This window comes from Pseudopipra pipra, chromosome 1 (assembly GCF_036250125.1).
Source record: "Pseudopipra pipra isolate bDixPip1 chromosome 1, bDixPip1.hap1, whole genome shotgun sequence".
In the NCBI taxonomy this organism is placed as follows: Eukaryota; Metazoa; Chordata; class Aves; order Passeriformes; family Pipridae; genus Pseudopipra; species Pseudopipra pipra.
This window is the reverse complement of record NC_087549.1, coordinates 61498738-61514108: the sequence shown is the minus strand read 5'-3', so window position 1 is coordinate 61514108 and position 15371 is coordinate 61498738. Positions and strand designations below refer to the sequence as shown.

Here is a 15371-nt window from a genome sequence, read left to right as displayed (position 1 = left end):
CTCAGCCCACCAGTCCAGCCTGTTCAGATCTCTCTGTAGAGCCTTCCTGCCCTCCAGCAGATCAACACTCCCACCTAACTCAGTGTTGTCTGTGAACTTGCTGAGGGTGCACTCAATGCCCTCGTCCAGGTTGTCAGTAAAGATATTAAATAGAACCAGCCCAAACACTGTGCCCTGGCAGACACGCCTTGTGACCTGCTGGCAGCTGGATGTAACTCCATTCACCACCACTCTCTGGGCTTGGCCATATAGAGCATTTCTCACCCAGCAAAGAGTGCACCTGTCCAAGCCATGAGCAGCCAGTTTCTCCAGGAGAATGCTGTGGGAAATGGTGTCAAAGGTTTTATTAAAGTCTAGATAAACCAGCCTTTCCCTCATCTGCTAAGTGGGTCACCTTGTCACAGAAGGAAATCAGGCTGCTCAAGCAGGACGTGCCTTTCATAAATCCAGGTTGTTGCCTGGGCCCAATCCCGTTTGTCTCACGTATGTTGTGTAATGGCACTCAGGATGATCTGCTGCATGACCTACCCGTTTTTTTGGCAGTGTGCTTACCTTTCCACTGCACCTCAGGGTCTTAACAATTATAGTTGCAGTGCAGGGGGAGGGGAACAGTGGGCTTTTAGTATTCAATTCTTTTGCCAGTATGATGTTGATGGTTTCTTCCTCCTCAATTTTGAATCTGCTTGGAGTCCTTTTTACATGTTTTCTAATGTGCTCTTCTTCTTGAGTCTTCCTTCAATCTTCTCCAACTCTATGTTACACGTGTACATATGGTGTGTATTACATTTGTTGGATACTTAGTATATGTTCTCTTGTTATCCCTAACTGGTTTTACCCATTTCTAAAGGTTGCCATCCTCTGATTGCTAACAAGGGACCTTTGTGAGTTGTTCATAGCCCTGGGGTCTCTGGTATCATCCTGTCCCTGTATTCATGAGGTGTTTTATTCTAGGATCAGTCACAAACAGTTCATTCTACAGAGAATTGTTATTAATAACTATTAGTTAGAAAAAATATATAGCACTAGATGTTATACCACACAGTTGTACAAAGTGGTCAAAAGCTAAAACAAAGTAAGTAATAGTTACCTGGTCATTAGATAGTCACTAATACAGGTAAACAAGGTAAAATAAATCTACAGGCAGGCCAAGACAAGTCCATACAAAACCCAATAGATTCAGAGGTCTCCACTGTTAACTTCAGACAAAGCCTGTGGCATCTTACAATAAACGCAAGACCATCTCTACTTGGCTACAAGGCTACAGCTTTTCCTGGAACGCTGGCCTTATGAAGGAGATCTGAAAGTCTACAACAGAAACGTCTCCAGTGAAATTCTGAGCTTGAAAAAACCTCTCAAGAATTCATGTCTTCAGATCAAGTGGGCCTCTGGCAAGTGGTAGGGACTGTGACGCAAACCCTTTTTCTTCCAGATCAAATATTCAATTCAGACTAGATTAGAAGGGACTAGATTTCATTACTTATCAGTCAGTCTCTATGACAAATGTCTGAATTACAAATTTGCCATGATACAGGAAACAAACACACATTTTTATTCATTGCAAAAGAAGAGCAAAACTGAAGATTTCATGGTTGCGAAGAGCACTTTAACACCCTCTTCAATACAAATGAAAGCTCATTTCTCACCAAAATGAAGTGATCATACTCCTGAAAGGTGCTCACTACTCCTCTAGTTCAAAATATAAGAATAAACAGTAGATGTGAGTCTTCAGGACAGTCAAGATAATCCTCAGTCTCTGCCTGCATATCCAAACACAAATGCAGATTTAGACTGTGGCTCACTGTCTCTAACTTTTCTCTCCATTTCAATGTGTGTGTTACTTTGAAAAAAATGGTTGTTAATGATTATGTAAAGAAATTACATAACTATGTAATGAAATTCACATAACTTTACTCCTTCACGTTTTTTTTTCTTATAAGGTTCTCTTATTTCAAGAGAGAAGTTACTATCAGACATGGAATCTCATAGCTCAAGGAAGAGGCAAGACCTTTACACCTATTACCTTCCAAAAACATACGAGATTTTAATTTCATGCTAACATGCTTCATGTTATTTTCAGGCACCATCAACACCGTCATTCTCATTTACCCCTATGCAGAGTCATTACAGAACTTGGAAAAGAAAATTCCAGCTGATGATGCTGAGAGGTATTTATCAGGGACCACTGAGCTAAGCCCTTCAAAAACAGAGAGAATGCAATCCTGGACCACAAAGACTGACTTCTGAGATCTGCTCTGGATATTTTAGCAAACATTCTCATGTTCTGAGTCTACAATGCCCAAAAAAGAGAAGACCAAACTTTTCAGGACTGTCTTTTATTTGAAAACTGTCAACCACATTGTGGTGGTTTGAAAAACCTTTTTTGAGGTAGTAATGGTTTGCCCCACTGATAATACTCTTACTGGACCAATCAATAGTCCATGGGCACCCTACGGAAATTACATACCCACAGAAACGGAAGAGAAGGTAGTGAAGATAGTGTAGAAGATAGGTAGCCATGATCTGAGCCACGAGGAGGCAGGGGGCCAGTGAGCCCCTCTGGGGGCCAAGGGCCAAGGGCCCCCAGACCCCAGCCGAGGCTATGGGAGACCTGGTATTGTGTCAAAGCTGGACCAGGTCCTGTAATCAAGAGCTGGAGAAGTTTCCTTACTGTCAGCAGCAGCAGAAGACACTGAAAGCGGCAGTGGAGCAGTGGAGCACTGGAGCAGTCCTGAACAGCGATGGCTAAAAGCCAAAAGATAGTCAGTAGCAACGAGATAATGTGAAGCCGGCTGAAAGACACAGAGATGTTCCTGCAGGAGGGAGAGCTGGCAACAAAACAGAGGTAAACTCAACAGAGCTGGTTTGGGGTAAGACTGTATTATTTTCCCAAAACCAGAGACTCTCTGAAGAGGAGGGGTGGACTTCCAAACCCTTAGGGAGTCCCGAAACGCAGCAGCAGCTAGAGAGAGGGAGAAAGGAGCTGAAAACCTGGAGTTTGTCCTGAGAGCTGAGCCAGGACAGAATGCGGAGGAGGTGGACGTGGCCTCTGCTGCTGCTGTTGCTGTTTCTATCAAGCTGTCGAGCTGGGACAGAGCAAAAGAGTGTTGGTAAGACTGAACTGAAAGCTGCCTTCAATGTTCTAACCCAAGAGGAGTGAAGATCTACAAGGAAATCCCCCGAAGGCTTGGGCTCGAAATTTCCACAAAGTAAGAACAAAAATCCTGACTGCCATACGTAAATCTGCTGCCTCAGGAAAATGAAGGACACTAACCAGTGCCACAAAAAACTGAAATGAAGGAACTGTGGCCTGAGAGGTGATAGAAAGACTTTTCTCTTTTCTTCTTGTACTTTTATTGAAGAAGAGGAGAAATTTAATTTAATGTAAATATATATGTGGGTGCAAATAAACCTTTGTAAATATTTTCCCCTTCCCCCAATAACTAATGGTTGTGTTTTGTCTGAAAACTCTCCACATGGGGTAAAAATATCAAGTCCATACCATCACCAAACCCTCTCACAGGGGCAAACTGGGGGGGGGGGGGGGGGCTTGAACTTAAAAATTAGATTCTTGGGAGTTTCAAACCACCACACACATCTATTTGGGCTATTCATCTTGAAATAAAGGGAACAGGAGAAAAACTAGTAATTATACCTGCAGAATTTTTGAAAAACCAAAATTTCTCCAAACAAGTTAAGATTTCCTGTCTGTCCTGTGTAGTGTGAGCATTGCAAAAGCAAAGACACTTGCCTACAAATACAAAACAGATTGGAAATACTCTGCCTTTGTGATTGAAGAATGTCTCCACCTTCTAAATACTGGAAGTTTTTATTGATTTCCCCAGCAGATGGAGTAGTATGTACAGTTTTGATGATTCCTGCAGACATGGGTTTTATTTATTTGGAATAAATACTGTGTTCTTAGTTAATATCATGAAACTATCTCTACTTGGTTCAGTCAATCAAAAATTCAATCTCCAAAGACTGAATAAAATAACAGATAAAACTAAGAATCTTCTTATTCTCTACAACTCTACAAGACCTTTGAAAATCTGAAGTAGGTTTTTATTGAGGTTCTGCTCTACCTTCAGCTCTCTGCATCAACTGCTGTGCAGCAGAAACACCACAAGTTTCAGAGGATGCGTTCAAGTCAGCGTCAAAAAGGCTCCACAAGAGTCATATGGTCAAAGGAAAATTCAGGTTGCAATAGACCTTGAAAGGTCATCTAATGCTACTCTCTGGTACCCACATCTCCTAGTGTTGACAGCTCATGCATAAGATAACTCAGATGGACTTCATACTTCTATGCCAAGAACAGCATTACATAGAGGAATATCTATAACTTAAGATATCCTGAAATCCTGAATTCTAGCCTGACTTGTGTCACTCAAGTGCTGTGAGAAGATTGAATTCTTTATTTTCTACACTGCTTCCATGGAAGGACAGCATACATCTCACATGAAATATATATTCAAGTTTCATCCAAACTCAGCAAGTCTGACCTGAGACAAACATTTATTTATTTCTTCATTAATGTGAAAAAAGAACACACCCCTTAATGCCCTGTTTCAGAAGCAGTTGTCATAGGGTGGGACCAATTCTTAAGCCAGAGAGTACATAAGAGTTATGGGGGACAGGGCCACTGGTACAGTTACCTAAAAATTTGTGTCTTTGGAGACAAACAGAAGAGGAGCTGTCCACCAGCTGGAGCATTTGAACAAACAGGTATCAGCTTGCAGTGGCTTTAACTCATTTCAATGAAATATCTTAAAACCCCTTTTTTATTGGCACAGAAGTGCCTGGCAGAATGGTTACAGTTGTATTCCTAGAGTCCTTTCAGAGAATTAGTTTGACAGAAGAATAAAGGACGAGTATATAACTGGAATTTTTCTTCCTTCTACTGGGATCACTGGGAATGCTGAGAGGAAATTCAGAAAAGCACACTTTTTTACTGAAATCTTACCAGAAATTAACTTTTACATATTGGTCTGGCCACCTAGTGCATGCTGTAGGCATCTTCTAGGATAGTCTGTGTGATATCTACACATAACAGAAATGGTACAGACTACTGAGAAGTAAGAACTTTATATAAATCAGTTTATGAGCCAGCAGATAGATCTGAATGCACAGGTGGTGAGTGAGAAATGAATAAGCAGAAGGCCTGGGAACAGTGCCTAGCGAATTTTGGGAAGGCACTCTCAGGCACGTCTGAGTTTTCACTTGCATCCTCCATGCATGAGGCTAGAGCCTGTCCTTATGTGAAATCCAGTATCTCAGTGCCAGGCTTACACTCAAGCCCAGACATATCAGGTTTTTTTGAGGATGGTCATAAACAGGGACAGAAGCTTAAAGCACTCCTGCCGTGATGCAGACTCACTGTTGTGCTGCTGGCAGGAAGGCAATTGTCTCTTTATCTGCATCTTCAGCAAGCTTGTGAGGACACCACATTTCGGAAAGTGGTAGCTAGTGGAGAATAGCACAGCAATCAGAGGAACCTTAGCAGTATGGAAAAATAAACCAACAAAAACCTCCTGAAGCTCAGGACAGACAAATGCCAAGTTCTTCATCTTGGATGGAGCAACACCATGCAATAAGACCAGGTTCCAAATCACCAGAGAGCAATTCCATAAAATGTCCTATCAGACAAGTGGGACATGAACCAGTAGCATGCCTTTGCAGCAATGAAGGCTAACCACGTAGCAAGATGTGCAACGAGCATGTCAAGGGAAGCACTTGTAAAGATACTCATTTATTAGACACTCATTTGGAAAACTGTACTTAGTTTTGTGCCCTAATACAAAAGAAACACTAACAAACTGCAGAATCTAGGAGAGGGACACTTAGATGGTTGGAGGCTGGAGCACATGACATATAGGGACAGAGGCCACCAGGTTTGTTTAGCTCAAGAGGGTTAAGGTGAAAACACTAACTGCTGACCTCAGCCAAAGTTAGAGAGCAAATGGAGCTACAGCTCTCCCAGCAGTGCACAGCAAAAGGTTGAAAGGCAATCACTGCAAGGTCAAAAAAAGAAATTCTAACTGGACATAACAAAAAAATCTTCACCGGAGAGTGGTCAAGCACAGGGACAGGCAAACACCGAAACTCTCAAATCGCCTCCCTTGGAGATTTTCAAAATGCAGTTGCACATGGCCCTCAGCAACCTGATCAAGCCCTGATGCTCTGAGCAGGGGCCTAGATCAAAGACAATCATGAGTTCCTACCAAAGTACATTTTGCTATGACCTACACCTATATTTCCAATACTATTTCACACTGTCTTAGCTATCTAGTGTTAAGTGATGTTTCCAACGTGAATTTCCAGTTCATGGAAAATGTTGGCATTTGGGAATTACTTTTCATTTTAATTTTGACCAAAACAAACCCAGAAAAATTAAAAATTAAAAAAAGACTGCTTTGAGATTATATAAAGTTAAGCATATTAAATTAAAAATATATATTTAATATTACATTTAATTAATTTTATACATAGATTTTTTAAAAATATCATAAATTTATAATAGCATTATAAATAGCATGCATATGTGCTAACTTTGTTTTTTAGGAAGAAGACTAATTTTTTTACTATGTGAACATGCTTTGGGGGAAGATGTGGCTTATTTTATTTCAATCTATCATATACTGTAAGTTGTGACAACCTTCTGTCTTTTCATGGCTATTTACTGAGAGTGCAGTAGAGACATAAAAAATTGAGGCTACTGAACATGAAAACATCCTTCATCAAACTGTTAATTATCTGTTGATTTAAATGCATTTTTCTAAGGAAGAAAACATCTTCTAGTCATCCTTTTGGACAGAACTTCTCAATTTCACAATTTCTCTACTTCTCCTGTGAAAAGGCTTGGCTAAGAGGCCTTAATTTCTAAGGCAGATGAAAAGCAGATTCCAGTGGTTGAAAGGGGTGGGGGAGGTTAAAAAGAACAATTTCCAGCCTTATTTATTTATGCCTTCAGAAAGCAGAAAGGGACATCTACTGCCATCTTTCTTTTCCTGCCAAGTCACTTCTGAAGGCTGCCTGCTTTCACCAAAACTGCTCTTGGGGTCTGCAGAGCTATAATTTTTGTTCTTCGTAAAGTCTTTGTTGATGAATGTAACTTGCCAAGTGTGACTTCATGAGGTTTTTGAGTTTCAGCAGCACTGGATGTTCTCAGATCATTTCATCACCAAAATACAGTTAAAGATCAGTAGCTCTGTCAGCAGCAGCTGGGATGAAGGGTTGGATTTCATCTCAATCTGACACCTATAGCACTGACAAATGCTCCAACTACTCTGAGTTGCTGTCCACAGTTCTTCAACTGCCTGGAGGTACAGGCTCCTATATAGCACCTTTTCACCTGACAATAAAACAGGTTAGCAGAACTAAAGGCTAGAAATGCAGGTTTGTCACCACTGCCTACAAAAGGCACAAAAGGATTAGCAGACACATTGTTAAAAGTTAACTCATCTGAAGATAAATCTCACCTTAGAGAGGAGAGATTTCAGTGTCACTCACACAGAGAAAAGGAATTCATCAAGATACCTATCCTCAAGAAAAGCCAGGAAAAAATGGAGAGAAAGGGTTATCACTGTGTGAAGTAGTGTTGTTCCTTAAATATCAGGAACAGCTGCAGGTGAACCACCTTTCTTCGACACAAGGACAAATAAAATACCTCTGTGCTTTCTGCAGAACATAGATGCTTTTTCAGAGAAGTTACACTGCTATAGCTACAACAGTCTAAACAACAGAGCTATAAGGTTTGGTGCAAGAAGTCATTTTACTGAAAAGTTTTCCCCTCCAAGTGGTCAATCTTCATGCAGTGGTCTGAGGCAAGAGGCCCTATCTGATTCTCTTCTGTTCTTGAGTTTGCCAGGCGGCAGAAAGTGGTTAGAAATAATTTCAGCTTGGAAGTGGAAAATATTCTTGGAAGCAGAACCAGTAATAACATTTTTCTTCCTTCCAAAGATGTTGTGAGGTTCTTTCTAAGTTCAGAAACAAGAGAGACATTCTCACTCTGCAAACTCTTTCATTCAATGAAAGCAATCCTATCATTAGGTAATTTTGCACACAGACAAAAGAGAGATGAGTATTATTTAATTCCAACTAGAAGAGAGGAGAGAAAGGCTCCAACTCTACCACTGCTGTGAGTTCCTCCATGGATGAGTCTTCAACCTTCTGTAAAGTTTTTGTTGTTTCTTTCTTTCTTTCTTAAATTATTCCCAAAACACCATAAAAGGTAATTAAAAAAAGCTTTTCAGCAAGGAGTATGGAAACAATAATGGAACAAAATTAGAAAGCTAGGTCTACCAAGCCCTACAACTGCATCAGGTTCAGATTTACACTGAATTAGCTACTGTTTATTCATATGGCTATAATTTATTAACCGAGGTAAAACAGAATTTCACATTCAATATCAGCCAAACTTCTGGTAAGTCTTTGCAACCTGCATTTCTTTGTCCGTACTTCTGTGGAGCTGAAGTTTGATAAATATCAAATGCAAGATTGCACTACAACTCGTGCACACAAAATACTAAAATTATGAGCATGAATATCCAACAGGTTTATGCTAATCATTAAAATAATCCCAAATTGAAAACATACAATAGAGAAATCTGTGTTTTAATCAAGTACAATGAATATAAAACAAAGCTATGGATGTTTCACCTAGCTGCATCCAACTAAAGTATCACCACAGCTAAGCTGACACAAAATATAAAGCCGAGAAGGGGTGGGAGCTAATTTTTGCAAAACTAGAGACATTAAACTCTTTTGACACTGCATACAAAAATGTATGATACAGGCCATTCTAGAAAACAAATAATTTAAGCAAGGACAGCACTGTCAAAATTGTCAACATTTTTATACTCAGTTGAATTAAATGCATTAAAACGTATTTAAATGCATTAAAAACATACTAAAAGGCTGTACAGCAATAATCTGTCCCCCATCACTTTTCCGAGTTTGTCATTGATACTGATCTTTAGAAGCAGCAGGATACCAAACAAGCAAAAATATGGAAGGCTTTAAATTGAATTATTTGGTGTGGGAAAACAGCTTTTAAGGACTGGAAATGTTTCAAAGAAAACTGTTGCCTGCTGTATTAGAAAGCAGTTAAACAGAGCATTAGAAAAAATAAGAAAGAAGAGCTTACATACTTTGATATTACTGTTACTTATTATTCCTTACCCTTACCCTATTTTAGAATATTTTATTCCTTTTTCTTTGAGCCCCACAAATTAAGTAAGTAACACAGTCCATTCACATGGTCAGCAGAACAACTGACTTGCATTTGGTCTTCTCTTAGCATTTTCTTGCCTTAAGATGAAATCGCTGACTGTACAGATTTTGTTTTCTTGCTAAGCAAAGCATTTAAGTAAGAGATACTTATTTCCACCTTCTGAAGCAGTGAGCTAACCCCCTTACTTGCTTTATTTTCCCTTGTGTTTTAACTTCCATATGCATAGAGGTAAATAATTTATGGATCCTTTTCCCTTTGATAAACGATTTATTTGTCTCAGTTTCTACCAATTTAATGTATTCTGCTACCCCACTGCCTTTGAGTCACCAGAATTCCCTCTTCCTCAACTTCCAACCCTCTAAAAACATAACTCTCCTACTATTACATTTTGTAAGATAATTTTCAGTTTCTGTTCCAAGTCTTCTGTCTTTCCCTCTATATTTACACTAGGTACCTGGCATAAGCACAGCTCAAAGCGATTATCTTTTTAGCCTCAAGATCATATTTCTTATTCTTGGTTTTGTTCTGAACAGTTTGGTCTTTTCAGAAGTAATGCTAATTTAAGAAATGCTTTAAAGGAAGGTGGTGAGTAAGAGGGGCTGCTCCTATAACATGCAGTCAACACTTGTATCAAGGCTGCATAACTAAGAATATTGTTTTGCCATTACAAGCTGATAGTCAAACAAGAAACAACATGAAAAACAGGCTAAAATAATTCTATCCAACTTCAAGACCTTACTGGCAGTGAGAAATGCTATTGTGAAAACACGTAGATACCTTTAAAAAGAGAAGGAAGAGATGTCTGACTGTTCAAAGGAAAATAACACCCAGAAGTAAACTGAAGTGATTATCTGAAGAGCCACTTAGCTGTATCTCAACATGTTCACAAGTCCTGTTATTTAAAATGCAGTCATTGCTTTTCCAGTCTTCCCATTCCATTTAAGTCTCCTTGAAAGAGTCTGGACCTGCAGAGTCACAGAATATCCTGAGTTGGAAAGGACCCAAAAGGATCACTGAAGTCCAAACTCCTGTCCCCACACAGGACAGCCCTAAGAATCACACCATGTGCCTGAAAGCGAAACATGTCTTTGACAGCCATGCAATTATTCTTTTTTAAATCAGTTAGGTACTAGTTCATGTTGTTCCTCAAGCACTGTTTGAAAAAACAAGCATACATAGATAACTTTTATGTATGAGCACTGCCTAAAGTTTAACTTGCCTTTAGGAAATAAATAAATCCAGCCATTTTCCTGGAGTTAACAGATGAACATGACCAGCTCAGCTCAGGTACCTCAGTTTTATTTCAACGAGTACATTTGTTACCTTCACGTGTTTGTGAACCTGATTTTGCTTCTCCCATTCAAAAAAAAAGATATTCTAGTATAAAATTATATAGGAATGTATAGTATAGAAGAATCTGGCTTGAACTGTCAAATGACAGTTACTCAGAAATATGATTATATATGAAAACCACAAGTATAATGTGCTAGTTGTGGTATGCTGGAAGAGGAAAAAATACAGTTAAGACTGTTTCTATTTCCATATACAACTTTTATTGCAATACCTGTATTCTAAGTGTACAGATACAAATATAAAATGACCCATGACAGACTTGAAAGCTGCCCAAGCAGTGAACTGAGAAGTTAATTCGGTATTATAGCCAAAGTTGACAGGACTTCAACAGGTGATAGGAAGCTTCCCCAGTCTCTCTCCAAGAACAACCAGGATCCACCATAGTTTTGGTCCAAGATGTATGCTTTAAGTTGGCAGCTGAGTCTAGGAACGAGTGTATTTACCCCAGATGTGCAGCATAAACACAGAAGCAATAAAAAGAAGACTCATGACCAAAACTGGAACAGGCCCACTACAAATAAAGAAAAAAATGCATTAACATAAAAAAAAATCTGCTTTCTCCAAAGGCCAGTCATTATCAGCCAAGTGAGCTCATCAGTTCATAAGCAACTGTACAAGAAAACTCTCCTTCCATTCCCACAGAAATAACTTAAAGTACATAGAAATGAGACAGCCATCTCTATTCAAAACTGCTGCTGCTCTTGTTTTTAAAGATACAGTCTTCCGTACCCTAAACGTTACACAATAAAGCGTAACAGAGTAACAAAAACACCACTTATTTAAAAAGCCCTTAATGGTTCATTATTACACATCGCTGTGAAAATCTCTGGAAAATTATCATCCGTGTTTACTACTCAGATAGCCACCTGAGCAGAGATACACTCTGATACAAAAACCAACAGAGTCCTCTAGCGGCTACTAAAATTTTGGCATAAAATTCGCATTAGCTGGGTTTTTTTAAAGGTTTTATTTCATTTGAAAACAACATCAGCAGTGGGTGAGAGACAGGGACTTCTCTTTTCTTGAAAAAGATACATGAAATGTGAAAGTTAACAACATTAAATCTTTACCTAAAATGCATAATTAACAAATTTCTTATTTTTTTTTCCTTCACACTTTTATATATTGTTTAGAAATTGTATAGAGATGTTTTTAAAAAACAGGTTAACCTTAGGGTGCATGTCGATAGATTAAACCAGCTATTTCATGCTGTTCTGAGACACAATTACATGCACTATTACACAATTACACACACTCAACAGTGCTTCATACCACTCACTTCATACAATTTCATTTCTGATTTTCAACATGCTACTGGGAGAAACACCATGAAATCTGTTATCCAGCCTGTATTACCCTACAGGTTACTGTTTTTAAGCAGGTAAATGTTATCTGACTAGAAAGTAAAGAAAGAAACTGAAAAGACTGGAAGTAACTGACACATTTTTCTATGAGAAGATGGTCTACAAACTTCAAATGGTCATAACTGTAATCTTACATTGAGTTTGAAAACTCAATTATTATCTATCAGACTTATTTGAGTAGGGAGAACCCCGAACACAGACAAAGTATTTAGCAAATAAACCAATAGCAAAATGAGCAAAATAAACAAAGTCTGAACACACAGTGACTACATAAGCAACCCCTGTCAAGGGGTATCTTTCACTGAGCAACAAAATGCACTTCTCAATCACCAACATTCTATACATATTTGAAGTTTATATCCCACACAATGTAAATCTTAATGATATCAAGTGCATGAAGTCCTTACACTGCATCTGAATTACTACTTAATTCATCCAAGCCTGTAGCAGTAGGAATACATAAGCTGCTCTGCCAAAGGCACACAGGAATAAAGGAGCACCACTAATCAGAACAGAGTCACATGAAAATAAATAGTGGGGATTTACTGTGTGTTCAGTGTTTTTCACACATGCGGATGACATTGAACCCCTAGAGAATAACCAGCTCTCCAATACAGACACATGTACCTCATTTTCTTCAGTCCCAAAGATAACCTGCTGAAACCCTGCACTTCTCCTCCATACACCTGCACCTTCTCAGCCCACCATGCAGTTTAAATAAATAAATGGATTCAGGCACCTCTAAAGATTTGGTACTGTGCATTTGCAGAACATCTTTCACAAGGCTGCATATTATACCACAAGCCTAATTTGACTCCCTATCCACAGGAAACACTGTCTGTACCTCTTTAAGCAAGAAAGCCCACAACAAGATACAGGAAAACAAGTACCAAGTGCCACAAAAAGAGCGAAAAGTTTGGGTTTAGTTTTCTTTCCAGAGCCTATGATGCTTGATCTGAGCTTTAAAGAGAAAAATGTCATATCCCACTCTCATCCAGACACTCCACAACTCCCTTTTGCTAATACTGCTTTTGAAGACATACATTTTATAGCATCTTGTACTACAGAGAAATGATCTTTCCTGAGGCCAAACCAATTTGCCTATTCAACATATTTACTGTTTTGGATGTTGCATACAGATAATAAATAAGTGAAGCATCAGTATAATTACGCAAAATATGAAATATAGAACTTTTTTTTTTCTAGAAATTCTCCTGATCTTAGCTAGTATGAATTAACCTGTTCTCAGGTGGATTATGTATTTTTTCATAGCAAGGACCTCATATTTTAAACAAAATTTTAAAAAACACCAACCACTCACCACTATCAGGCTAAGCTTTCACATTACATCATGCAGTAGTGATCCCAACCATTTTTAAAAACAACTTCAGCTGAAGCACTTTCCTGAGGCAAACACAACCCCACTACAGGCCATTTTCATCTTGAAGCCTACTAAATAGGACAGAGATCATAACAATTGGTTGCTATGGAAAAAAACATACAGAAAAATACATGGAAAGCTGTAAGCAAGAAAGTTGCTCCCAAGACACGGTTCAGAAAACGTTACTTCTAATGTGCAAGTGATTTGTAAAACCAACTCACTTTTACTTTTAATTCTTCCACTAAAAGCCTGACCATGCAGCTACCCACAGCAGCTTCCAAAAAAAAAAACCCAAGAAACACTCGCAGTGTTCCAAAGCGTTAAAACTGAAAACCAATGTATTGCAACACAAACAGATGGGAAAATCTATCTACTGACCTGCTTGTACTGAGCTTGAGTGCAAACTCAGTACAAGCAACTTGATGTTGAATTCAAGTTGATGTTGAATGGCCACTAAACTCAGTGGTCATTCAATATCAAAAGGGAAACCAAAGGATTCACAAGGAAACTTATCAAAATTGTTAAAGGTGCTTTGACAGTTTGCATCACACATCTATTTTTTTAAAAATCTACCTAATGGTAGCCCCCTTCTGTTTTTTTCTCAGTTTGGTTTCACTCATTTTTTAAATTGAGCTTTAGTAAACCAAATAACACAGAAAGTAGTTGCCCTTCCTATCTGCACAGATTTGCTCTAGAACACTATTGCTGCTCACTGTCTTTTCTTTGCCTTGTCTCCTCTCTGGGTTCAGAATGGAGAAAGCAAGACAACATCACTACTTTGTTTATTGTATAGGTTTTGGCTTTTAAAGTGTCAAGTACATATGAAAACACATAAGACAACTTCAAAAGAAGGATTACTCATGGAACTATTGTTAACTAGACTATCGCCAACCCTTACCCAAATGTTCTGTTTCTGCAGCCAGCAGAAGTCCTCTTAAAGAGCTCCAAAAGTAAATGCTAATGGATTTGTGAAAAAAAAAAACCCAAACAAACCAAAAAAAAAACAACAAACCAAGAAACAGCCCTGAGTGTCTTGAGATTTCTCAACCCAGTAAGAACAAGAGGCCATGAAGTATCACTCTACAAGAAGCAAAAGTTCCCACTCAGGGTATGACTTAGCGTGCACTCATCAGCTGAAATACACATTCCACCTTTGTTACCCAAGTATTAGGCTGCAAAGTTTGTTTGGGAAACTGATCTGAATGACTAGCAATGCCCAAAAAAGTAAAAACTTAGGCTCTCTTTAGAGCTTAAGGGACAACACCAGCTATTTGACCATAATCTTGGAATATTATCTTGTAAAAGCAATGATATACAAGGTATCGGAATGCTATTTGCTTTGCAAGCTTAGCTAAAGTTGTCTATCTGCAGCTTTTTAATAGAGACACCTGAGATTATGCAACCATACAGTATATCAGTTATACTGTATTTTCAAGTGGGTGCAGAGGATCACAATATAGCTACTAATAAAGAAAACACCAAAAATTTTAATTAAAAGAGAACAAAAACATGCACACAGATGCCTAAGTTTTCAACTTCAAAGACTGCAACTTTGCAGTCTTCAAAGACCACTTAAAGTAAGCCTAGGCAATTACAAAATATAACTTGTACCTACCTTTTTCAAACCAGTATAAATTTAAAAAGTGCTTCTCCAGGTTTACACAATAAATAAAATGTGTCAACCCAGCCATCAATTCAGCATGTTTTCCCATGCACACCAGGATACTGATAGTTTATTAGTAATTCACAGACTGAAAGATTATATAAACAGAAGAACTCTACAGACCCTGTGTCTGCCACCACACATTAATCCAACTTACACTTTGAGCCCCGGTGAGTCCTCAGTGTAGAATCGCCACATCCCACCAGTACCTGTGGACGTGGCACGGCCTGCACTCCTTGTCCCACAGCTGGCATTCTTCCTTTAAGGGACAACAGAATGAAACAAAGACCGAACAAAACACATTAGCAATCTGCCAGCTTCTAGCACCAGGCATCCCAAAGAGACTCTACAGAAACAAGACACTTCACAAATCATTTAGGT

General features: G+C 38.7%; 1 protein-coding gene across 2 annotated transcripts in view; it reads right to left on the bottom strand.

The window, feature by feature from the left end:
- SEC61B (SEC61 translocon subunit beta) overlaps positions 1–15371 on the bottom strand; it is a 69102-nt gene that overhangs the window by 52848 nt on the left and 883 nt on the right. The window contains exons 3-4 of one of the 2 annotated variants that reach the window (XM_064658875.1): positions 15148–15249; positions 10760–11093 (exon numbers count right to left, since the gene is read on the bottom strand). In XM_064658875.1, coding sequence (XP_064514945.1) covers positions 11006–11093; positions 15148–15249 — 190 coding nt within the window. In that variant the 3' untranslated portion in view covers positions 10760–11005. Of the gene's footprint in view, positions 1–10759; positions 11094–15147; positions 15250–15371 lie in introns of those variants that run through there. The other variant, XM_064658864.1, reaches the window with a different exon arrangement.